At 37.1% G+C, this 25591-nt stretch overlaps 2 protein-coding genes across 4 annotated transcripts in view; both read right to left on the minus strand.

The window, feature by feature from the left end:
* The window catches only part of RAD54B (RAD54 homolog B), an 81947-nt gene extending 76281 nt beyond the window's left edge, over positions 1-5666 (minus strand). The window contains exons 1-2 of one of the 2 annotated variants that reach the window (XM_008689148.1): positions 5490-5666; positions 4575-4725 (exon numbers count right to left, since the gene is read on the minus strand). In XM_008689148.1, the coding sequence (XP_008687370.1) occupies positions 4575-4709 (135 nt within the window). In that variant the 5' untranslated portion in view covers positions 4710-4725; positions 5490-5666. The other variant, XM_040626081.1, reaches the window with a different exon arrangement.
* A 9995-nt stretch (positions 5667-15661) lies between these two features.
* VIRMA (vir like m6A methyltransferase associated) overlaps positions 15662-25591 on the minus strand; it is a 61166-nt gene continuing 51236 nt past the window's right edge. Inside the window, exons 18-24 of one of the 2 annotated variants that reach the window (XM_008689150.2) lie at positions 22928-23080; positions 22271-22431; positions 21620-21716; positions 19091-19257; positions 18305-18636; positions 16927-17070; positions 15662-16009 (exon numbers count right to left, since the gene is read on the minus strand). In XM_008689150.2, the coding sequence (XP_008687372.1) occupies positions 15855-16009; positions 16927-17070; positions 18305-18636; positions 19091-19257; positions 21620-21716; positions 22271-22431; positions 22928-23080 (1209 nt within the window). In that variant the 3' untranslated portion in view covers positions 15662-15854. The remainder of the gene's footprint in view (positions 16010-16926; positions 17071-18304; positions 18637-19090; positions 19258-21619; positions 21717-22270; positions 22432-22927; positions 23081-25591) is intronic. The other variant, XM_008689151.2, reaches the window with a different exon arrangement.

Below are 25591 nucleotides of genomic sequence, written 5' to 3' on the forward strand. Positions count from 1 at the left end.
ATTCATTATTTCATTTGCTGTGCAGAAACTTTTCATCTTGATGAAGTCCCAATAGTTCATTTTTGCTTTTATTTCCCTTGCCTCTGGAGATGTGTACAGTAAGAAGTTGCTATGTCAGAAGTCAAAGAGGTTGCTGCCCGTGTTCTCCTCTAGGATTTTGATGGATTCCTGTCTCACATTTAAGTCTTGCATCCATTTTGAATTTATTTTTGTATATGATATAAGAATGTGGTCCAGTTTCACTCTTTTGCATGTTGCTATTCAGTTTTCCCAATACCATTTGTAAAAGAAACTTTTTCCCAATGGATATTCTTTCCTGCTTTGTTGAAGATTAGCTGACCACAGAGTTGTGGGTCCATTTCCAGGTTCTCTATTCTGTTCCATTGACCTATGTGTCTGTTTTGGTGCCAGTACCAAATTGTCTTGATGATTACAGCTTTGTAATACAGCTTGAAGTCCAGAATTTGATGCCTCCAACTTTGGTTTTCTTTCTCAACATTATTTTGGCTATTCAGGGTCTTTTCTAGTTTCATACAAATTTTAGAACTGTTTGTTCTAACTCTGTGAAAAATGCTGGTGTTACTTTGATAGCAATTGCACTGAATGCGTAGGTAGAATAGACATTTTCACAATATTTGTTCTTCCAATCCATAAGCATGGAATATTTTTCCATTTCTTTGTGTCTTCAATTTCTTTCAAAAGTGTTCTATAGTTTTCAGAGTAGAGATCTTTTACCTCTTTGATTAGGTTTATTCCTAGGTATCTTACAGTTATTGGTGCAAATGTAAATGGGATCAATTCCTTGATTTCTCTTTCTGCTATTTCATTATTGGAGTATAGAAATGCAACAGATTTCTGTACATTGACTTTATATCCTGCAACTTTGCTGAATTCATGTATCAGTTCTAGCAATATTTCAAGGAGCCTCTCAGATTTTCTAAACCAACACCTTGATCTTAGCCCAGAAAGACCTGTTTTGGACTTCTGACCTACAGAATTATAATAGATTTGTGTTCTTTTAAGCCACTAAACTTGTGGTAACTTGTTATAGCAGCAATAGAAAACTAATAAATTTGGCAATAAAAAGAAATAAATTATTGATACACGCTAAAACATGGGTGAGCCTTGAGTACATTATGCTAACTGGAAAAAGCCAGTCACAAAAAGCTACAAGTATGATGAATGTATGATTCTATTTATATGAAATGTCCCTAAAAGGCAAATCTAAAGAGACAGAAAAAAGATTAGAGGTTGCAAAGCGCTGAGAGATTTGGAGAAAAATGGAGAACAACTAGTAATATATATGAGATTTCTTTCTGGAATGATGAAAATGTTCTAAAATGGATCTTGGTGATCGTTGTAAAACTGTGAATATAATAAAGACCAATGAATTGTATGGTATGTGAATTTTATCTAATTAAAGCTGCTTTTAAAAAAAGAAACCTTGGGACGCCTGGGTGGCTCGGTCAGTTAAGTTATCTGCCTTCGGCTCAGGTCCTAGGGTCCTAGGATCCCAGGGTCCTAGGATCAATCTACTTGCTCATCGGGGAGCCTGCTTGTCCCTCTGCCTGCAGCTCCCCCTGCTTGTGTGCACGTGTACACTCTATCTCTCTCTGACAAATAAATAAATAAAATCTTTAAAAATAAATAAATAAATAAGGGGCGCCTGGGTGGCTCAGTCAGTTAAGCATCTGCCTTCAGCTCAGGTCATGATCCCGGGGTCCTGGGATCAAGTCCCACATCGGGCTCCCTCTCCCTCTGTCTTTCTCCCCCTCCCCCCAGACTTGTTCTTGCTCTCTCTCTCAAATAAATAAAATCTTAAAAATAGTAAAAAATAAAATAAAATAATTAAAAAATAAACCTTATTACAAAACAGAAACCTGTGTTTTCTTCTTACACTGTGGCCAGAATTCTAAAGAAATGTAGGATAAAACAAACACATGCAGACCAAAAAAAGCAGAGTTAAAAAGTAGTAGACCTTTTTGGGGCGCCTGGGTGGCATAGCGGTTAAGCACCTGCCTTCGGCTCAGGGCGTGATCCCGGTGTTATGGGATCAAGCCCCACATCAGGCTCCTCCGCTATGAGCCTGCTTCTTCCTCTCCCACTCCCCCTGCTTGTGTTCCCTCTCTAGCTGGCTGTCTCTATCTCTGTCAAATAAATAAATAAAATCTTTAAAAAAAAAAAAAGTAGTAGACCTTTTTAACAACAAAAAGACAATCAATTAAAACAATTCATTAAAAACCAGGCAAAGAACTTGATTAGATATTTCTCCAAAGAAGATATACAAGTAGCCAATAAGCACATGAAAGGATGCTCAGCATCACTATTCATAAGAGAAATGCAAATCAAAACCACAATGAAAAACCACTCATACCTACTAGGATGTCTACAATCAAAACAAAACAAAATAGAAAATAACAAGTGTTGCTGAGGACATGGAGAAGCTGGAACCCTCACACATTGCTGGTGGGAATGTAAAATAGTGCAGCAGCAGTTGTCGAAAACATTTTGGTAGTTCCTCAAAAAGTTAAACGCAGAATTACCATGACCCAGCAATTCCAATCCTAGAAAAATGAACACAGGAGCTCAAATAGAAACTTGCATGCCTATGCTCATAGAAGCATTATTCACAATGGCCAAATAGTGAGAACAACCCAATTATCCATCAAAAAATGAATGGATAAACAAAATGTGGTTTATACATATAAATGAATGTGATTCAACCACACAAAGTCATGAATGCTACAACATGCTACAACACAGATGAATCTTGAAAATATTATGCTAAGTGAAATAAACCAGAAACAAAAGGGCAAATATTTTATGATTCAACTTATATGAGATAAACAGAAGTCAAATTTATGAAGAAAGAAAGTCCAGTAGTAGTTACAAGAGGGTGGGTGAAGGAAGGAATAGGGAATTACTGTTAAATGGTGGTTATAGAGTCTGGCTGAGGGTAATGAAAAAGTTTCCAACTGAAAACAGTGGTGATCATTGCACGACAGTGTAAGCATAATTAATGCCACTTATTTTGCAAACTTAAAAATGGTAAAATAACAAATTTTATGTTATATATATTTTACCACAATAAAAAAAGGGAAAAAGGGATAATTGGGTTATTTTCGCTATTTGATCATTGTGACTACACTTAATATCATAAGCATGACATACTGTATGTAATTGTCAGATCACTATGTTGTACACCAGAAATATAATACTGTATGTCAACTACAACAACCAAAAAGGAGAGGGGAAAAAGAATTTGTAGACTTTAATCCCCATACCATGAATGGATCAGAAAACTGCAGAGCAGCAGGAAATGTGGATTGCCCATTTTATATACCTTCTATATACCTTTACATACCATCTATATAAATAAGAACTTTGGTCTTAGACATAAAACAAAAACAATCCTTTTTAGTAGTAAAAAACAAGGCTGCTTTAGGGGCACCACGCTAGCTCAGTTGGTAGAGCATGCGATTCTTCATCTCGAGTTCATGAATTCAAGCCTCAGAGCACTGGACGTAGAGCTTATTTAAAAAAAAAAAAATTGGGGGTAGGGTACTGCTTTAAGCATTTACTTTTTATAGATAAAAATGTAAGGAAACGGGGCAACCTGGCTGGCTCATTCAGTAGAGCATGTGACTCTTGATCTTGGGGTCATGAGTTTGAGCCCCACACTGAGTACAGATTACTTAAAAAATAAAATAAAATCTTAAAAAAAAAAGAAGGAAATGTTTTGAATTGTGATACAAATTATTACTTATCTATGTTTACTCTTTAAATCACCTTATCTAAAGTTTCTTTTCTTTAAGATTTTATTTTTTTTAATGTTTTATTTAAATTTAATTTAGTTAACATACACTGTATTATTAGTTTCAAGCGTAGAATTTAGTGATTCATCAGATGCATATAACACCCAGTGCTCATTACATCAAGTACCCTCCTTAATGCCCATCACCCAATTACCACATCTCTCCACCCACCTCCCCTTCAGCAACCCTTAGTTTGTCCCCTAGAGTTAAGAGTCTCTTATGGTTTGCCTCCGTTTCTGTTTTTATCTTATTTTATTTTTCCTTCCCTTCCCCTATATTCAACTGTTTTGTTTCTTAAATTCCACGTATGAGTGAAATCATATGGTATTTGTCTTTCTGACATATTTCGCTAGTTTCATCCACAAGATTTTCCTTTTAAGTAATCTCTACACCCAATATGGGACTTGAACTCATAACCCCAGATCAAGAGTCACATGCTCTTCCAACTGAGCCAGCCAGGTACCCCTTACCTAAAGTTTTCACTTATGTGGTAACTTTAAAAAGAACACTGATTAGAATAATTTATTTTTACACGAATATCCACCATGTCCCTCACAGAGGTATTTTTTAACATTTTATCCTATAGACCCAACTGCAAGTCATTCCTTTAAAGAAAAAAAAAAATTATGCGATCATTACTCTAAGTAATGTCTTTTTGGAAGACTGTCAAAGATACTAAGAGGAAGTGTTAACTTCTTAAACGACGTTTTAAAAAAAAAAATGCATGCTTCTCTATATTATGCTTTTTTTTTTTTTTACCTCAAATAATTTTACATCTGGACTCATCTTTGTATTCTCTTCATCTGGACTTGGAATACTTCTCCCTGGTGGTATAAATTTTAGTTTTTTGAAGGGATTTCCCTGCAACTGACTCGGTGCTGCAGATCGTCTCATATTCAGCAGTACCGACCTAAAAAATACCCAAAACAGAAATCATCCATGAGTATGACAGAATTAACTCCAAACATGAAAATAGCTCATCACTACAACCGTATTTTTAAAAATATAAGAGAATAAACCTGTAAAAAAAAAAAACCTTAGAAAACAAGTTTCACAGCTAGTGAGACTTTATTTTCATCACAAAGGGTTACTGAAAAGAATCTAAGACTTAAATTGAATGGTGTAAACTTGAGCATATGTATTTTGATAATACCATAGATTAGATACCATTAAACCTCTAGGAGCACGAACGTAAATGAAACAGCCAAGAACCAGCAACAGACCTGCTTTTTTTGGCTTCCAAGTACCGTAAGGGGCAGTTACGCTTCGTGACTTACTTAAGTCGCTCCTTTGACTTTGTGGCCCCGCTAAATGTGCCTACAGACATCGTCTGTTAATTAACCGGCTAATACCGTGCAGGATAATGTTGATTAGTTCTGGTGGAAACAAACCCAAGCACCGCAGACGGAAAGCCGGCAGACCGCTGCGAGACCACTTGCCCACAATCGCCTCTCCCTGGGACCTTCCCGCCACAAAAGCACTCCTACCGCCAGCCTCCGCACCAGCCACTCCAACAGTGAGGGCGTCCCTCACACTTCGGGTCGCCCTCCCCCGGCCGCTCCACCGCCTTCCTTCCCTCTTCCCCCGGAGGCCTGCTTCGGCGCCTCTCCCCACTCTGTCCCGCACGAGCCAACAGGCTGCCGCAGCCACAAGACTTCCCCTCCAAGGACACACCGGCAAAGATCGACAGAAGCCGCGCGTCCTGCGAGAAAGAATTCAGGGAGACAGAGGACCGCCCCCCTCAACCACCAGAGGAGGTTAAGGCTCCCGCCTCGGCGCAGCCTATAGCGGAGGAGCTAGCCGCGCGTGCGCACTACCTTTCTGCGGCTGCGCCTCGTTCAGCCGGACTCTGATTGGACGACCTTAACTGCGCATGTCTCTTTGCGTTTCCCTTTAAATATTCGTAGTTTGATTCAGCTTTATGGTTCAATTAAATATTTACTTCGAAAAATATTTGTATGTGTGTATGTATGTATGTATGTATATATGTATTTATTGCCTACTGCCACATGCTGTAGGTACTGATACAGACTTCATTTTAGAACAGATGACGCATACTTCTTAAATCTAAGAACATCTACATGGATGTGGTTAGGCAGTTAGAATGGTCTGCATAATAGTATGTGCTTGGAAAAATAGTATGCAAATATGCTTTACCATAAAGCTCTTAAATTATGCAGCATTTTAAGAATGAAGTGACTTTAGCAACATTGTTAAAATAATATAGGCCTTTTAAAGTACCTGCACAAATAGGCAAACTAACGTTTTAGAAGTGGTCTGACACCTTTTAATATAGTGACAAGGCAGAGAAATATACAGGTCATAGGCCTTTTAATGTAAAATTACCTCCAGGGGCACCTGGGTGGCTCAGTTGCTTTAGCCTCTGACTCTTGGTTTCAGCTCAGGTCATGATCTCAGAGTCCTGGCCGCCAACTCCCTGTGGGTTCCGTGCTTCGTAGGGAGTCTCCTTCTCCCTCTCTCCGTCCTCCTGCCCCTTACCCCTGCCACTCATGTTCACTCTCTCTTTCTCTCAAATAAATAAATAAATAAAATCTATATTTTAAAAAAGTATCTCCAAACCAGGTCACTGTCTGTATTAGCTGTAAAAATACTCCAGTTTAAACAAAACACTTAGAAATGCATGAATAGGGGCACCTGGGTGACTGAGTCCCTTGAGCATTGGACTCTTGATCTCAGCTCAGGTCTTGATATCACGGTCCTGAGTTCAAGCCCCACCTTGGGCAGGTTGGGTGTGGAGCCCACTTGAAATCAAGAAAATGTGTGAAAAAAATAATTTTCATAATTTAGCCTGATTTTCAAAAGCCATTAATTCTAGGGGCGCCTGGATGGTTCAGTTGGTTAAGCATCCCACTAATGATTTCAGCTCAGGTCATGATCTCAGGGTGGTGAGATCAAACCCCACAATGGAGGCTCAGCATGGAGTCTGTTTAAGACTCTCTCCTCCCTCTACCCCTCCTCACTTACACTGTCTCTCAAAAAAAAAAAAAAAATCCATTTACTCTAAAATATATGTGAAGAACTAGGGAATATTAAATTTTACCAAACAGTGGTAGACTATCATTTTTTTAATTTTTTTTTTAACTCAGACTCTGATCAGGATCAAGAATCACATGCTGTACCAACTGAGCCAGCCAAGTGCCCTGTATCATTTTTTATATACTAAATTGTTACAATTTTTTGGTCTTTATTTTAGCAAAATTGGTCTTTTAGATAAATATGTTATGAGTTGTATAGCAGCAAACATTAGGGTTAATTTTCTACAATAAAGATAAGAACAGTGGCGCCTGGGTGGCTCAGTCAGTTAAGCATCTACCTTCGGCTCAGGTCCTGATCCCAAGGTCATCTGATCGAGCCCCGCATCAGGCTCCCTGCTCCATGGGGAGCCTGCTTCTCCCTCTCCCTCTGCCTGCTGCTCCCCCTGCTTGGGCTCTTTCTCTGTCAAATAAATAAATAAAATCTTAAAAAAAAAAAAAAGATAAGGACAAGCAGCAAAATTATACCTGATGAGTATAATCCAAAAGAAGTACAGTCTTCTTTAGAACACAGCAAATAAAATACTTTTCTTTCAAACAGTAAATTTCAAAAGGTTTATTTGTATTTTATAGGATTTATGGGAGGAGAAATCAATCTCGCTTTTAATTCTTTCTAACAAAAATTATCATCATGAAGTACTTATTTTACTTCACTTAATTATTTTCTGATACTAGATAAAGATGGGCTAGGAGAAAAAGATAGGCTAGAAAGTTACCTGTCATTTTAGTCAGAAAGAATACAACTATTTCTCAATACTAATATATCTTATTACATAAATAAATGATTTGTAATTTTCTGCATTTCAATCACAAAGTCTACCATTTGCATCCAATGATAAAGAAGATAAATGAGTAAACTATATAGTGTTAGATAATGAAAAGTGGTAAGGAGAAAAGTAAAGCAGAGATAAGCAGAGATAGACAGTATTGAAATTTTATATAGGGTACCAGGGAAGGCTTCTTTGAAGGTCTTGAAGCAATAATGCACTGAAGGCCAGCAGGAACAGTCAGAAGGTGGTAGCTGAAGCAAAGTGAGCTCAGAGAGTAGTAGATGAAACAGTAGTCAAAGTAGTCAAAGAAATAACAAGGAGGGGTGAAAAACCTGTGGGTGATTGTAAGAACTCCATTTTTTATTCTGAGGCCACTGAAGGGTTTTGAGCTGGGTTAGGAAGCTATTACCATAATTCAGACAAGAGACAATGGTGACTTGTCATCCGAGGTGGAACAGTTAGAGTCTACATATGTTTTGATGACAGAAGTCAGATCAGAAGTAGAGTATGAGAGAAACATAGTAGGGAAGAATGACTCTAAGTCTTTTTGGTCTGAGAAGCTGGAAGCAAAAATTACACCTCAAGGATACTTAGGAAGCATGAAGCAATGCAGCATAGTGAAGAACATCTTCATTTTTAAAAATTAATTAATTAATTTGAGTGAGAGAGAGCGCTCACATGAGCACAAGTGGGGGTAGGGGCAGAGGGAGAGAACCCCTAAGCAGGACTCCCAACCCGGGGCTTGGGGCTGGGTTCCATATCCCATGAGATCATAACCTGAGCTGAAACCAAGAGTTGGATACTTAACCGAAGGAGGCACCCAGGCATCCCAAGAACATCTTAGGTATTAAAGAAGTAGACAGAAGAACTTAGAATGCAATATTCAGAAATACAATTCAGAAATGCAATTTCCAAGGCAATCTGTAGTCAAGTATGGAAGCACAAAAAATATAACTAGATTCTGAAGATATAGTCTAGTACCACAAACATAAAGGCAAACTTTATAGATAGTATGTTGGGGAGGGGGTCTCCGGTATGCATAACTTTTAAGCAATCTCTCTTCTGTTCCCACCAAGTTGAAAAAATACTCATTGCCTATTTCTCACTTCTCAATCATGCAACAAACACCATTATGGTTTACCTTCCTCCAAATTCACTCCAAAAAAACTGCCATCACAGAAGTTATAAAATCTTTCAAATTGCTAAATTTAGTCATCTTTTCATTTTCACCTTTTGAGATCCTTTTGGAGCATTTGACACTACTTACCACCACCAAACTTCAGGTCTCTTCGGGTGCTTCAAACTCTTCTGAAATGCTTTTTTCTCATTCTGCTCCCAAACAGCTGTCCTTCACTTCTCCCACTAGAAAGTTCTTTCAGAGCAGTAACTGCTTTGTACCAACTTATGCCATCTAATGGCCTAAATAATTTGAGTTATTACAGTATCTGAGAAGTACCTTTTGTATTTGATCCCTCCATTTCCATTATCACTGTCTTAGCTGAGGACATTACTTTTCATTTGGGTCACTGGATCCAAACCTGGCTGATTATCAGAATTCCCCCGGAGGCCTGCTTCGGTGCTGGGTGGCTCAGTTGGTTAAGCATCTGCCTCCAGCTCTGGTCATGATCCCAGGGTCTTGGAATCGAGCCCCGAGTCTAGCTCCCTGCTCAGCAGGGAACCTGCCTCTCCCTCTCCACTCCCCCTTCTTGTACACTATCTCAAATAAGTAAAATATTAAAAAAAAAATTAGTAGGTCCCTGGAACCTGCACTTTTAATGACCTTCCCAGATGATTCCTAAATTTGAAAACCACTGATACACATCAGTGGTTCTCAAACTGTAGGGTACATCAAATTTTAGCAGAATCACATGCAGGGCTTGTTAAAGCACATATTGCTGGGCCCCAACTCCAATGTCTTAGGTCTGGGGTGGTGCCTGAGAATACACATTTCTAACAAATTCCCAGGTGATGCTGAGCTGCTGGTCTGAGGACCACTCTGAAAATCACTGATTCAGATCTTCGCTGTAATTGCTTATTTGCTCTTCGCTCTTTCTGCTCAGGCTCTTCCTTCCCTCTCTAATCCATCCTCACTGCACCAGAGGAGCAGCCGTCTTTCTAAAGCATAAATCTGATTATGATTAATTTATGGAAAACACCTTTCACAGTCACTGGTCAATAGCAGATGCTTATAAAGGTGTGCCAAATTTGAAAATGTCATTCATATTAACAAAAATATTTTATTCTTATGGCTGAGCATAGCAAATAATAAGACCTTCTGCAATTTAGCCCCAAACACACCTTCCCTCCACTTCCTCTACCCCCCATCCCTATATCCTACACTGGCCAAAGTAGACTACTCACACTATTCCCTGCATATTCATATCATCTACCACCTTATATATAAAAATTATTACCACATGCCCCTAAGTATCCCAGGAATTATTAGAAACCGGACTATCTTCACTTAGAATCCATGTTACAAGACCATTATAAAAGTGTCCCCAAACTAAAAATCTCGCTAAAATCCACATCAAAAACACTTTAGTAGAGCTACAAATTGGTACTCTATTCCCATAACTTCCACATTATTTCTCAAGCAGGCACTAATTTCCAGGACGTCAGAAATAACAAGTAAAAGTATGTCATGTTTAGTATGCTTTTTTTTCCAGGCAGTAGAGGTCTTCATTTAAAATAATATTGCTCTACACATCAAAAAAGAAAAAAAAATCTAATATGTACTTTATTTAATCTTCAAAACCTAGTGAGGTAGATAAACGCAGATAGATTTAGGACCAGAGGTTAAAGTTTATTAAAGTTGCACAGCTAGTAGATGATAAAACTGGTTCTCAAATCCAGGCTTTTTGGTGCCAAAGAATTCTAGCCTTTAGCATCATGTCCTATCACAGATTTACTTGGTAAATTTTACTGTCTCAAATGAAAGTAAGCTTTTATAGTAATCCAGTTCCAATTTCTAAAGTAGAGGTTTATCAAACTCTTCAGGATGGAACCCTCTGGCCACATTTTGCTTTGCACTTGAGTTTTGTTTGGCTCAGATGATGATATTAATTGCCACATTTGAAAACTGTTTACACAATAATCCAGATTTTTGGCTTCTCTTTAAAAAGAATCAGAAGCACATCCATTAGCATGGCTACTATTAAAAATTTTTAAAAACTCAGAAAATAACAAGAGGGTGAGGATATGGAGAAATTGGAATCCTTGTTGATAGAAATGGAAAATTGTGCAGGTACATGGAAAACAGTATGGCAGTTCCTAAGAAAATTTAAAAGGAAATTATTTTTTTAAGTCTTTTTTTTTTTTTTTAGATTTTTAAAATTTATTTATTTGACAGAGAGAGACAGCCAGCGAGACAGGGAACACAAGCAGGGGGAGTGGGAGAGGAAGAAGCAGGCTCATAGCGGAGGAGCCTGATGTGGGGCTCAATCCCAGAACGCCAGGATCATGCCCTAAGCCAAAGGCAGACGCTTAACGACTGCGCCACCCAGGCACCCCTAAAAGGGAATGATTATATGATCCAGCAATCCTACTTCTGCGGATATACCCAAATGAACTAAAAGTAGGGTCTTAAGCAGATTATTTGCACATCTATGTTCTTAGCATTATTTATAAGTTGAAAAGTGGAAGCAACTCAAGTATCCATGAACAAAAAAAAAAAATGTGGCATATACATACAATGGAATATCATTCAGCCTCTAAAAAGAAGAAAATTTTGACATACTACAAGATGGATGAAATTTGAGGTTATTATACTAAGTCAAATAAGCCAGTGACAAAAGACAAATGCCACTTAGATGATTATCTTGTCAAATTCATATAGACAGAAAGCAGGATGGTGATTTCCAGGGTCTGAAGGAAGAGTGGACTGAGGAGTTGTTAAATGGTATGTAGTTTCAGATTTACAAATGGCAAAAGTCCTGGATATTGGTTATACAACAACGTAAATATACCTAACACTACTAAACTGTACACTAAAAACCAGTTAAGATGATAAATTGTGTTTGACCACAAACAATATTTTTTTTAATTATAAGATAAAATTTAAAAAGTTTTTTTTAAGAAGTCAGAAGATGCATCAGCATTGGACCTATCAGCCTTCCAAGGTATCAATCAGCCGAAGCTAAAGACTAGTTTCCTTTAACACTGCAGGCAATCAATCTCCAGGGCCACCTGCTTCAACCCTCCTGATTTTCTCCCTGGTACTGAGGCCAAAATGCCAACTTACAACTCTTCTCCAGTGACTGTTCTTCAGCTCATTCTCACATTTCTGTTACTTTCCAGGCCACTGCTAGTAGTTGAGTTTGCATCCTTTTCTCTAGCTTATGAATCTACAGGACCCTTATAAAAATCTTGCTAATTCTTAATCTGTCCTATGAATTTAAAAATAAAAAATCACAAAATTTTTTCACCTTAACTTTATACAAAAACAATTCCAAAGAAGATGTTATTTATGGTCTATCATACAATTCTAATGTCAAGTCTTTTTTTTTATTTAGCTATTTTAAAAATAGCTACTTTAAAAACTTCAGTTTTGAAATGTACTGATTGGATTAGTCAAAAACTCTTGAGTTGTTCCATGTTTATACACTTACCTATTAACTCTACTTAAAAAAAAAAAAAAAGTTTGCTTACATGAGTGTTTTCTCCATTACACTGTGATCCTCTAGATGGCAGAAAATCCTTATATTCCCCAGGCTGTCCTCGGGTGTATGAACACAGCAGATGCTCAGGAGACATACCCTCATTCTTACATTCTCAGTTTGCAGGTTTTTGTATTTTTATACGAAGCAGTAAGAATAAACTAATGGGACTTGCTACTGTTTCACATACGGATTACTACCTGGAAATATTGTTTTTAAGAAGCACAGCAATATTTCAGAGCATTCCTTTTTTCAGTAATCTCTACACTCAACATGGGGCTCAAATCCATGACCCCAAGATCAAGAATCACATGCTCTTCTAAGCCAGCCAGGCACCCCTCTTTTTTATATTTTTTAAACACTTTATTTCTAAGTAATCTCTACACCCAACATAGGGCTCAAACTCACAAACTCGAGATCAAGAGCCACATGCTCTACTGACTGAGCCAGCCAGATGCCCCTCTTTTCTCTTATTCTTTGTTTTTAAACTTTTTATTTATTTGAGAGAGAGAGAGCGAGAGCACGAGTGGGGTGGAGGGGAGAGGGACAGGGAGAAGCAGACTCCCTGCTGAGCAGGAAGTCCAATGCAGGCCTTGATCCCAGGACCCTGGGATCATAACCTGAGCCAAAGGCAGCAGCCACCCAGGCACCCCCTTATTCTTATAAAGAAATACGAATCATTCTATCAGTGATTTAACTCATTAACTCCTTGTATTATATATTAAATAGAATAAGTTTTATTCCCAAAGGTATTCTCCATTTTCATTAATTTCTAAATACCAGTCAAAACTTTTCCTAAAATGCTTATGTAAAACAAAGTAGTTTTGCAAATAAAACATAGACCCATTCCACCAAAGTACATATAAAATTGATTTTTTTTAAAGATTTTATTTATTTATTTGACAGAGATAGAGACAGCCAGCGAGAGAGGGAACACAAGCAGGGGGAGTGGGAGAGGAAGAAGCAGGCTCATAGCAGAGGAGCCTGATGTGGGGCTCGATCCCAGAACGCCGGGATCATGCCCTGAGCTGAAGGCAGACGCTTAACCGCTGTGCCACCCAGGCGCCCCTAAAATTGATTTTTTAAATATTTATTTTTGAAGGTATGTGGTCTTCCACATAGATCTAAATATATATGACAGCAACCATCCCCCAGTTATCCATCTGGCTCACTTCTGAAATGGCAAAAACAGTGTTAAGCCTTTGGAATTCCACTTCTATATGACAAATTAATTTTTATATTCAATCTCAACAACCTAAGAAGTAGCTTCATACCTCTCAAAGTTATAAAAAAGAAGTAAAGAATTAGAAGCTAGTCATCCTGGTTTTAAATCCTGCTTCTATCACTTTTGAGTCAAGCTCCTCAGCTTTCTCCATCTATAAAATTATGGTATACTTCCTTTGCTAGATTGTTATAAAGACTGAGTGATATATGCATGAAAGGGATAGTCAACATGTTTATCTAAGACTCTTAATTACTGGGACACCTGGGTGGCTCAGTCAGTTGAGCATATCTTCAGCTTTGGTCATATCTCAGGGTCCTGGGATTGAGCCCCGCATTGGGCTCCCTGCTCAGTGGGGAATCTGCTTCTCTTTCTCCCTCTGTTCCTCCCCCCCCCCGCCCCCACCCGTGCTCTTGCTCTCTCTCAAATAAATAAGATCTTTAAAAAAAAAAAAAAAGACTTAATTACTCAGAACATTTTAAACTTGTCTGGTATTAATTTGCATTCGTTAATAATTTATTACTTTGGCTGGCCTGAATTATTAGGCATTAACCTACGGCAAAGAGCAGAAACAACTCTGAGATTATATTCAACTTAAAGTTAAAAAACAAATCAAGTAATTATGTATCTCTCTATATATAACTATATGTTATTATTTAAGAAATGCAGTTACGTTATTTAAGAAATGCAGTTACTTTAAAAAACAACTATTTTTCCATGTACTAATAGCAGGCATTAGGAACAAACTTCGATTTCTATCTAACGTGGAAAATGCATCTTCAGAGAGAATGAACTCATTAGGTTTCAGGATTAAGAGAGTTTTAGGTTATCTTGGATTTTTTGAGGCCATTAGTTATGGAAAGATTTCCATTACCTTTTGCTTAAATCAGAATCTTTAGAGTTGAGCTTTTCTTTTCTTTTTTTCTGAGCTTTTCTTTTATGTTTTTTTCCTGAGCTTTTCTTTAAAGTATTTTCCAAACAAACATACTTTGTACTCTCACAAATAGTTTGGCAAAACAGTGATAAAGGGATGGAATGAGATTCATACATTCCTTTGTTGTTTAAGAACGCTATTTTTTTGGGGCGCCTGGGTAGCACAGTCGTTAAGCGTCTGCCTTCGGCTCAGGGCGTGTTCCCGGCCTTCCGGGATCGAGTCCCACATCAGGCTCCTCGGCTAGGAGCCTGCTTCTTCCTCTCCCACTCTCCCTGCTTGTGTTCCCTCTCTCACTGGCTGTCTCTCTGTCACATAAATAAATAAAAAAAATCTTTAAAAAAAAAAAAAGAACTCTATTTTTTTTGCCACTTATATAGGCTAAGTGTGTTAAGATACTTCTCGGGGAAAATATGATTATTTTCTCAAAGTTATAAACTTCATTTCTGTACATAAAGTCCAGATTTTATTAGATGTTTCTGATTCTCAAAAGACCATTATTAGGCTATTCTCATTTAGGCTTTATAAAATTGCATAATAAAATAGCATAAGTAGGTATAAAGCTGAAACACAAAGGACGTACATATTTCTTTCTTTTTCCCCCCTACATATTTCTTTCAAATGTAAAGAAGAGTGTCATGTTTCTTTTGGCATAGCCAAGAGATTTCCAAAACTGTATACTAGGGCACCCTAGTAAATTAACACAGATGCCACATGGTATTTAAAGATTTTAAGAGAAACAAATCTGTTAGCACAAACTACTTGCTCAAGGTACTTTACATTTTTTATATTAGGTAACACTAAATTTTTTTATGACAGTATATCTTTGCAAAACCAGGTCTTTAATAGTTGTGATAAAAAGTACTGTGGGAAAAGCACAGTGGAAGAGAAAATGATACTGATGGGTGTCCAAGCTGATTCCAAGGTTTAAGAAGTTGGCAGTGTCAGCAGTTACTCATGGTTATGGCAGAAATTCTTATTAAGTTGTTTGGACCCAACTGTTAATAAATAAGTATTAGGTAATTCTTTTGGCTTAGATGTGCTATGAAAAAGTTACTGCAACACTAAAGGGCACCATGAGCTGAGAATATATTGGGGGCATCTGTGGCATAGGCAAAAATACACTAAAACCAAAGTCACTTCATTGTTCATTTTCTACCTAAGAAATTCTGTAAATAGTTATATATGAAAGGGAAAAAATATATACAAATATACATACAAAGTTTGGACTTTTATTGAAATCTTGTGTTAGGTATCAAACAAAATCTGCTTTCTTCAGATAAAAATATTCTCTCAGATGTCTCCAGGTAACTGCTAAGTCTAAGTTGGTCCTTTAATGTCTTATTTTATTTTTATCATCCTCATGAAATGTTCATATACGCTCAGGATGTTCCCAAAAGAATTTTTATCGTGTAAAGGATCGTACGTGACGACCTCTACCACTGCCTCCACTAACAAACTTTCCTCTTGAGCCTCCACTGCCGCTATTTGCACTTGCCCAGGAAGGTCCAAGGCCCCCACGACCTCTGGAAGCACGGTCACGAGGACTTGGGCGGTAGCCTACAAAAGAAAGAATACAGTTTTTAGTCATACATCCTTTCCTTTCCCACTACAGAAATAGTAATCTATAAAACTGAACTCAAATTAAGATAGGAATTACTCTTTGCTCCTTTAAATCCATGTGCAGGTTCTGTAAATGTGGTGAATACTGCTGAATTATCCACTTGAAAAAGGTAAATTGTATGATATGTGAGCATTATATCTCAAATAAAACTGCTGTAAAAAAGAAAATGCATTTGAAACTAAAAGCTACTTCTGGTCAGAAGAGATCCGGACTTGATATAATAGTGGTTTAGGAAAAACAGGTTACACGCCTACACACACAAGACAATATTGTAAACAAAAACAGAATATATTGTATGAAGATATCTCTATTATTAAAATACTTTGGTCAAAAAGTACCTTAAGGATTGGCTTTCATTACTGAAATATAAAAACAGAGCATGGGACGCCTGGATGGCCCAGTCAGTTAGATGTCCAACTCTTGGTTTCAGCTCAGGTCATGATCTCACAGTCCTGGGACTGAGCCCTGCATTGGGATCCGTGCTCAGTACAGAGTCAGCTTGAGATTCTCTCTCCCTTTCCCTTTACCCCTCCTGTTCATGCTCTCTCTCTCTTCCAAATAAATAAATAAATAAATAAATAAATAAATAAATAAATAAAATCTTTTAAGATTACGAAAAACACTGTGAAACTGCTCAGATTACACACATAGTTCAGAATCCAGAATTTTGATTATTCCTACAGGAAATATACATTGGGCATTCATTTGCAGATATAAAATTAAATTGCCTTTAGAATAATAAGTCTACATTCTAAAATATTCCCTCCAAGAATGAGAGTATATGATACCCGACAATTTGAAAAGGAGGATTCACCTCCCTCTCTCGGCAATATCAACCAGGAAGAACGTATACCTGTAGAACTAAGTGGCCGTAATGGTGGAAGAGGGCCCCTGTTAAAGTTGCTCTGGCCTCCTCGACTTTCATTGTAAGTTCCTCGAGGAGTATTCTGAGCACTCCAACTGGAGCCTCTTGTTCCCTCCCGACGACTGTAGTTTCCTAAACACAGATACCACAATCAAAATCTACTACTTCAGTTGGATTAAAAAAGATTCGACACTTGGGGTACCTGGGTGACTCAGTTAAGCATCTGCCTTTGGCTCAGGTCATGACCTTAGGGCCCTGGGATGGAGTTCCACATTTAATTTAAAGTATAATTCCTACAAGTACATTCAGGTAGTTTCTAAAATCTGAAGCATTTTTTAAATAGGAATAATGTTTAATAAATCTAAGAAGCAAAAAAATATCATGCAGTAAGAGCAGCCACCTTTAACAATCAATAAAACAAATTCTGTGTTTTTTTGTTATATTCTATAACAGCAGCTTTAAAAAGAAAAAAGATTTGTGTTTAAAGCTCTGCTGTGCAGTGGTCTCCCTAGTTCCCATATGGAGGGTGGCATTTTGAAATAGGTATGACACAGGTGTACACAAGGTTGGAAATGGAATTCATTAACAGATAAAATCTTGAAGCAATTTAAAACGGATTAAATGGGGGTGCCTGGCTGGCTCAGCCAGTAAAGTATGCAACTCTTGATCTTGGGTAGTGGGTTTGAGCCCCATGTTGGGTGTAGAGATTTACTTAAAAATAAAATCTAAAAAAAACAACAACATACTGATTAGATATAACATCAAGAAGCAAGTAGATGAGAGACTCAAAGGTGAACTACACAAAAGAATTCTAAGAGGGGCGCCTGGGTGGTTCAGTCGGTTAATCATCTGCCTTTAGCTCAGGTCATGATTCCAGGGTCCTGGGATCAAGCCCCATGTCAGGCTCCCTGCTTGGCAGGCAGCCTGCTTTCTCTACCCCCTGCTCATGCTCTCTCTCTCTCTCTCTCACTACCCCTTTCTCTCTCAAATAAATAAATAAAATCTTAAAAAAAAAAGAATCCTAAAGAAATTATTGGTAAGCAGAACTGTATAGATACTACTCAGAATGTACAGATACTACTCAGAAAGGATAAACACAATTCCCAATGTGAAAAGGAAAATAATTAGCCAACTGACTTCTTTTAAACTTATCACTAAACAGGCAATTAATTAAACATTAACTTAAAAAAGATTTTTTCTATCCAATAAAGTACTCTACAAATAGTTACCACTGGACTAAGGTAGTAACTTAACTGTAGTAACTAAAAAATACTTTATGTGAATCACTTACAACTAAATCACTTCTATTCAATATTCTAATATTCCAATACTCCAACCCATTAGAAAATATACATTAAGTAGTCACCTTTTGAAGCAGGTGGTGTGAAAAACCTATTCTGACTGTGAAAAGCACCCCGTCCTCCTCGATTGCCTGAAAATCCACCACGAGAAGAAATTTTCTGTGATACTTTGAGTGGCCGTTTGGGTGGGGGTATTCCATCTTGAGGGACCACTTCTTTACTCTCAGCCGCAACAAAGTCATCCACATGCATAGATGGTGGTCTGCTTGTGTTCTGTTTCCTCTGACGAAAGATATCATGGGGTCGTATACCCTGTCCAAATCCTCCCCTGCCCCTTCCTCTTGGTGGTGGCACAACATGAGCTCGTTTGGCAGGTTCAATGTATTCAGATTTCCCACTATTAAAACAAAAACACTCCATGAATGCTTTTTCCTTTTTTCACATTTCCAGTGAATATATAAGTCAATGTTTGCAATACTGAAAACTACATTTCAATTATTTCTTCATTCAGTTAATGTTGCAAATATCTCTATTACTCTCCAGGATATACAACAAAAGTAGCTAAGAATGGTACTCACATTTTACTGATATGACTGACAGTTATTTAAAATAATCCAGTTCACCACTGTTCAAACCTTATAAACTCTTTATAAAGTAAAACAATGTAACAAATGTACTGGGTATATCCCTGGCCAAAGTATTATCTTTAAAAAAAATTCCAAACAATATTCATGATTCAAGTATTATGTCACCTTCCTTTTTTCTCTATAGTTTTGTGTCTATCTTAAAGTACATTACAATAAATAAGCTTCCATGACCACAATCAACATCTTTAGTAGAATAAATTTTACCTTGAAGTTATAAAGGTCTCATGCTTGTGCTTCCCAAGTTTGAATCCTTTTGTAGTCTTAGTTCGCCCTGGAGATGATGGTTCTGACAAAAATGAGCGCTCTAATTCTGAATGCAAGTCAAAGTCACTACAGCATTTTTCAGAGAGCTCGATTAAGTCAACCTTCACCTGCAGTCATAAAAATTAAACAAAATGAGAAATACATCTTAAATGTAATTATTAATGTAACATTTAATTACAGAAATTCATATTTCCTATAGATTATATTTAACTCTCATAATAAATAAATTATAGGTCTGCCCCTTTCCCTCATCCTTTTTTTTAAAGATTTTATTTTATTTATTTATTTATTTTTAAAGATTTATTTATTTATTTGACAGAGAGAGAGACAGCCAGCGAAAGAGGGAACACAAGCAGGGGGAGTGGGAGAGGAAGAAGCAGGCTCCCAGCGGAGGAGCCTGATGCGGGGCTCGATCCCAGAATGCTGGGATCACGCCCTGAGCTGACGGCAGACACTTAATGACTGAGCCACCCAGGTGCCTCTAAAGATTTTATTTTTAAGTAATCTTTACATCCACCATGGGGTTTGAACTCACAACCCCAAGATCAAGAGTTGCATGCTCTGAAAACTAAGCCAGCCAGGCACCCCTTTCCCTCATCTTTTCAAAGAGCAACATCACTGGTAGTTAAAGAAAAAATCTTAGGAATTCAGCTGCATTTTGGGGTGGGGTGGGGTGGGGTGGCGTTCCTTCTCAAAGAAGGGCTGTTAATTTTGGGAGACCTCTGCTGTCTGACAAGAACTCAGGATTTATCTATATAAATTAACAAAGTAGCATCTCCAGAACTCTTCCAAAACAATCTGAAAATAACATACTTTGTAAGCCTTGTATAGTCACAATATCTATAATAAAAGGATTCTGTGCCACAGTTCTCAAAGCTCTATGCATTAAATGAGGGTCCAACCTAAGTTTACTTCCAGAGAAATAAAAATTATATTTACTTAAGTTTTATTTAAATTTAGCAAACCTGAAAGACCCCAAATTTTCTAAACCATGTAAAGTTACAATCTTCATTCCAAGATAGTTGCATTTCTTTCTTTTTTTTTAAGATTTTATTTATTTGACAGAGAGACAGCCAGAGAGAGAGGGAACACAAGCAGGGGGAGTGGGAGAGGAAGAAGCAGGCTCCCAGCAGAGAAGCCTAATGTGGGGCTCGATCCCAGGACCCTGGGATCATGCCCTGAGCCGAAGGCAGATGCTTAACGACTGAGCCACCCAGGCACTCCAAGATAGTTGCGTTTCAACATAAAAGTTTTAAAACAACAACTTCTTTTTTTTTTTAAAGATTTTATTTATTTATTTGACAGAGAGAGACACCCAGCGAGAGAGGGAACACAAGCAGGGGGAGTGGGAGAGGAAGAAGCAGGCTCCCAGCGGAGGAGCCTGACGTGGGGCTCGATCCCAGAACGCTGGGATCACGCCCTGAGCCGAAGGCAGACGCTTAACGACTGCGCCACCCAGGCGCCCCCTAAAACAACAACTTCTAACACAAATATTTTAGATCTATGATACTAAACATGGTAGCCACTAACCACATGTGCCTATTTAAATTTATGTTAATTAAGATTAAAACAAAAATAAAATTCAGTTCCTTAGTTATACCAGCAACATTTCATTACTCAACAGTCACATAAAGTTAATGGCTACTGTACTAGACAGGGCATTGAACATTTCTGTTACTGCTAAATTTCTATTGGACAGAACAGTTCTAAAAAATCATTGAACAATTTATGCTAAAGGAGAAATTAATTTTTGTTTTTAAAGTTTTAAGTAAGCTCTATGCCCAATGTGGGGTTTGAACTAACGACCCTAAGATCAAGAGTCACGTGCTGGGGGTGCCTGGATGGCTCAGTTGGTTAAGAGTCTGGCTCTTGATTTTGGCTCAGGTACAATACTATACCATACCATATATGGTACAATAATGTAACTGAAATCATCCTCCCTAATACAGCTCTGAGAAGCATAAATCGGAGTGCTTTAAATTTTAAATGTTTAATTACTCTTACCTGTTCACAGTATTATGTTTAAGAACATGAATTCCCATTTGTACCTACATTATTTTAACAAATAGATTCTTTACATTTCCCCCAAATTAAGAGCAGATTGCCAAAATACCATTCCCCACCTTGAACCCAAAAACAAGAATGAACTATAATTTGGTGGGGTATTTTTCTCTATTCTATACCCTACAAATATAAGAAAACAAAGTGCTTCAGGGTACTTAGGCAAAAAACATAATTTCTCCCTAAAAAAATCTCATTCTCAACTACACAGATCACTAACCAGAAAGAACTGAGTGGTCTGGATTCCATTACTAGGCAATTGATACAAAAATAATGCAGTACTAGTCCCCAAATGGGCTTTTCACAGCCATACAATATCTAACTTATTTTAGTGCTAATAATACACACAAAAAGCAAAAAAATCAACAGTAACTTTTTTCTAATATTTAGTAATAAAATTACTCATACCAAATCCAGATCTGTATCAATCTCTTCAGCCTGAAATGGAGTGAACCACATGGATTTCAACTGATCATCCATGACATCAGCTAGCACATATGCAGTCCTAGAACAAGAAAGGTATTTGGTAAAACACAGAATTCCAAAATCAAATATTTTAGCTTATGTTCTAAGCAAAATCTGAAAAGGTACAATTAAAAATGGTACCCTCAAAACTATTAGTAAAATTAGTACTTAAGACCAAGTTTATTACATGTACTAATGCATACAGAAACTATATATTTAACTTTTCTAAATTTAGGGGATAATTCCATCAAACTGAATAGTCATTATGCTTCAAAAGTACAGTGCTCCAAAGATCAAGACGCATACAACCTCTAGAACAGGGATCACTGAACTATGGCCCCCATTCTGCAAGCCTGCTTGTGTACAGCCCATAAGCCAGAAATGGTTTATTTTTTCAAGTTCTTAAGTTTTTTAAAAAGCTGTAAGAAACAAATGAAGCTACAGAAGAATATGCAACAAAGGCTGAATGTCGCCTACAAAGCCTAGAATTTTTATTATCTGGCCCTTTACAGGAAAATAGTTTGCTGGCCCTCTTTAGACCCCAATCATTAAATACACATCATCTACTTAACCACAAAACATTGTGTGTTTTACCTATTGTTAAACAGATTCTGCAGAGATTCTGGAGCTGAAAGTACTGGTTCTACATCCTGGTCACCAAGAGGTAAAGGATCACCAGATGACTCCAGCATCTGCTTAAGTCCAACTACATTGTCCAACAAAGAATCCAGATTGTCATCATCTTTTGAATGTTCCTAGATACAGACAAAAGCAGAATAAGATGATACAGGTAAAACTAGAATATTTATGCTCATAATCTACTGACTCTTTAGAAAAGGTGGTATTCTTTGATTACTAAGAAATCTGCAACAATGTCAAAAACTTATCAACTTAATATTAAATATGTTCAAATAAAACAAACATGAAAAACACTTGTCATTTTATTTCTAAAGAATGGTAGTAGGGGGCACCCTGCATTCAAACAATAGATAATTTAAAAACTATTGCTTTCTTCTTAAGATTCATAATAGTATGGAGGACTTCACCCCAAATTATTAATTCAAAGAGTATTTCAAACTTTGTAAGTACCCAACTAAGGGTTCACTCTTTAAAAAGGTCACTGTGAAAAACTTGTACTAGTCAAAAAGAGAAGAAAATGTATCTTGTGAATGAACTGTTTTTATCTTGTTTCTGTTTTTTTTTTGTTTTTTGGTTTGTTGTTGTTTTTTTTTGTTTTGTTTTGTTTTTTACCAAAACAAGCTTCTCTAGTTCAAGGAACAAATTTTCTGGACTTTCTTCTTTGCTTTGTAGAAGCTGTTTTAACTCTGCAGCATTAATACTCATTGTCCGTGATGGATGAGCTCCCTCTACTTCCATGAGACCACTATCATCTCCACAACATCCCTGTAAATGTCACACACAAGTTAAATTTGAGAGCATAGAAATTTGCAAAGATCTTCCAAACTTATTCAGATATTTAAGCTATTTGCTGCAATCTTCCCCTCAATGTTTTGGTTTTACATCAGTACAAATGGCTAGTTTTAAGAAAGATGTAGTCAGCTCAAGGCTGAAATACATCTCTTTGAGTAAGACTCACATAATAAATAGGTAAATACACATATTCAATTTACTAGCAGCAAGATTTCTCAACAAAAACACCCAATGCAAATACAATGGCACTTGCAGGGCATGTAACATACAGACTGATACTCAATAAAATGCCTACTATAATAAAGATCTGATAGAACCTGGATTTATCATTCTGGAGTTAAGGCAAACAACTAAAGAAAACAGTAACTACCATATTTAACGCTATATTCTGTCATGAAAAAAGTTAGACTTCCTGCTTTAAAAAGTAAGCCATATAATAAAATGAATTTTGGCGTGATAATAATTTAATACTAGAAAAGTCATCCAGCAAACCAAATCTTGGTTCATGAAATAAACCTATCCACATTGTCACATATGATAGAACACTTAAGTAGTTCCAAATCTTTAGAACACAATCCTATTTTATTATTTTTATTTAGGTATAATTAACATACAGTATTATATTAGTTTCAGGTATACAACAGTGAATAGATATTTGTATTCATTGAGAACTAATCACCACACTAAGTCTAGATACCACCTGTCACCATGCAAAGTTAATACAATATTATTGACTATATTCCCCATGCATTGCCCATTTTATTTTTAAAATTTTTTTAAAGTTTATTTTTTTAGTAAGCTTTACACGTGGAGCTTGAACTCACAACCCCAAGATCAAGCGTTGCATGCTCTTCCAACTGAGCCAGACAAGTGTCCCACCTTAAATGGCTCAAAACGAATATGGTCTCTTAGAGGAGACTATATACACCAATCTACATGCAGGATTTAGTATTTTTAAATAGGCATTAACAATAAAAATTTTCTTTGGAGTTCCTAACATTTGTCTTATAACTGGACACATTTCAATGAAAATTATTCTTTTTTTTTAAAGGATTTTATTTATTTGAGAGAGAGAGAGAGACAAGCACAAGCTGGGGGGAGAGGTAGAAGAGGAGGGAGAAGCAGGTTCCCCAATGAGCAGGGAGCCCGATGCAGGGCTCGATACCCAGGACCCTGGGATCATGACCTGAGCCAAAGGCAGATGCTCACCCGACTAAACCACCCAGGTGCCCCAAATAAAAATTACTCTTAATAGATTCCCACTCAAACCAACACTGTGCCTGAAGCACATTTGTACATTTCATAAAACACTAGACTAAGGAAGTCATTCACTGTTGTGTTAAGGAAGACGGTATATAGTTTTAATGAGAAATTCAATAAAACATTATAAGAGTTTTATTGCTTTGTTTGGAGGTGAGGGTAAAGGGTAGGTTGACAATGGTCTAGCCTATGTTTTATTTTTTAAAAATTGAGGTAAATGAGTTAAAAATAATCAGAGTGCACTGACAGAAACAGACTATACAGCATTCTCTTTAAAGGAACTGTCCCCTAAATGTTGATAAAATGGACAAATTAATAGACTAGATATATTTTACAGAAATAAGTATATTAACCAGATAACAAATTATAAAGGCATCTTCTTCTTTTCTCACTCTGTTATTCATATCACTTTCACCAAGAGATAGAAAGTTTAGTGTAGTTGAATCAGAAAACCTTACAATGGTCATTATTTTTAAAGGTCAGAGAAAACAGACTAAAATAATCAGTTAAAAGAAAGGGGGAGAAGTTATTTCCACCCAAAAACCTGCACATAGATGTTTCTAGCAGTTTTATTCATGATCACCAAAACTTGGAAACCACCAGGATGCCCTTCACTAGGTGAATGGATAGAAAAAAATGTAAGATAGTCACACGATGGAATATTATTCAGTGCTAAAAAGAAAAGAGCTATCAAGCCATGAAAAAACACGGAAGACTTGCTGTATACTGTATGATTCCAATTACCTAACATTCTGGAAAGGCAAAACTATGGAGGGGGTAAAGAGATCAGTGGTTGCCAAGGGTTAAGAGGGAAAAGATGAATAAGTGGAGCACAGAAAATTGAAGGCAGTAAAATTATTCTGCAGGACACTAAAATAGTGGATACACATCATTATACATTTGTCAAAAACCACAGAATGTTCAATGCCAAGTGAACCTGAATATAAACTATGGATTTTGACAAGGATTATGATAATGTGTCAATGTGGATATTGGTATGGATTGAGATAATGTATCAATGTAAGTCCATCAATATATCATTATAATGCAGAAGGTTGGTAGGTTGGTAGTAAGGGATATTAGGGGATAATAGAAGATAGTAGGGAAGACTGTACAATAGTAGGGGAGGCCTGTGCATGGGGGAGATGGGGGAACAAGGAGTATATGGAAACTTTCTGTACCTTCCACTCAATTTTGCTGTAAACCTAAAACTGCTCTAAAAAA

The sequence above is a fragment of the Ursus maritimus genome, unplaced genomic scaffold (assembly GCF_017311325.1).
Source record: "Ursus maritimus isolate PB19 unplaced genomic scaffold, ASM1731132v1 scaffold_9, whole genome shotgun sequence".
Classification (NCBI taxonomy): domain Eukaryota; kingdom Metazoa; phylum Chordata; class Mammalia; order Carnivora; family Ursidae; genus Ursus; species Ursus maritimus.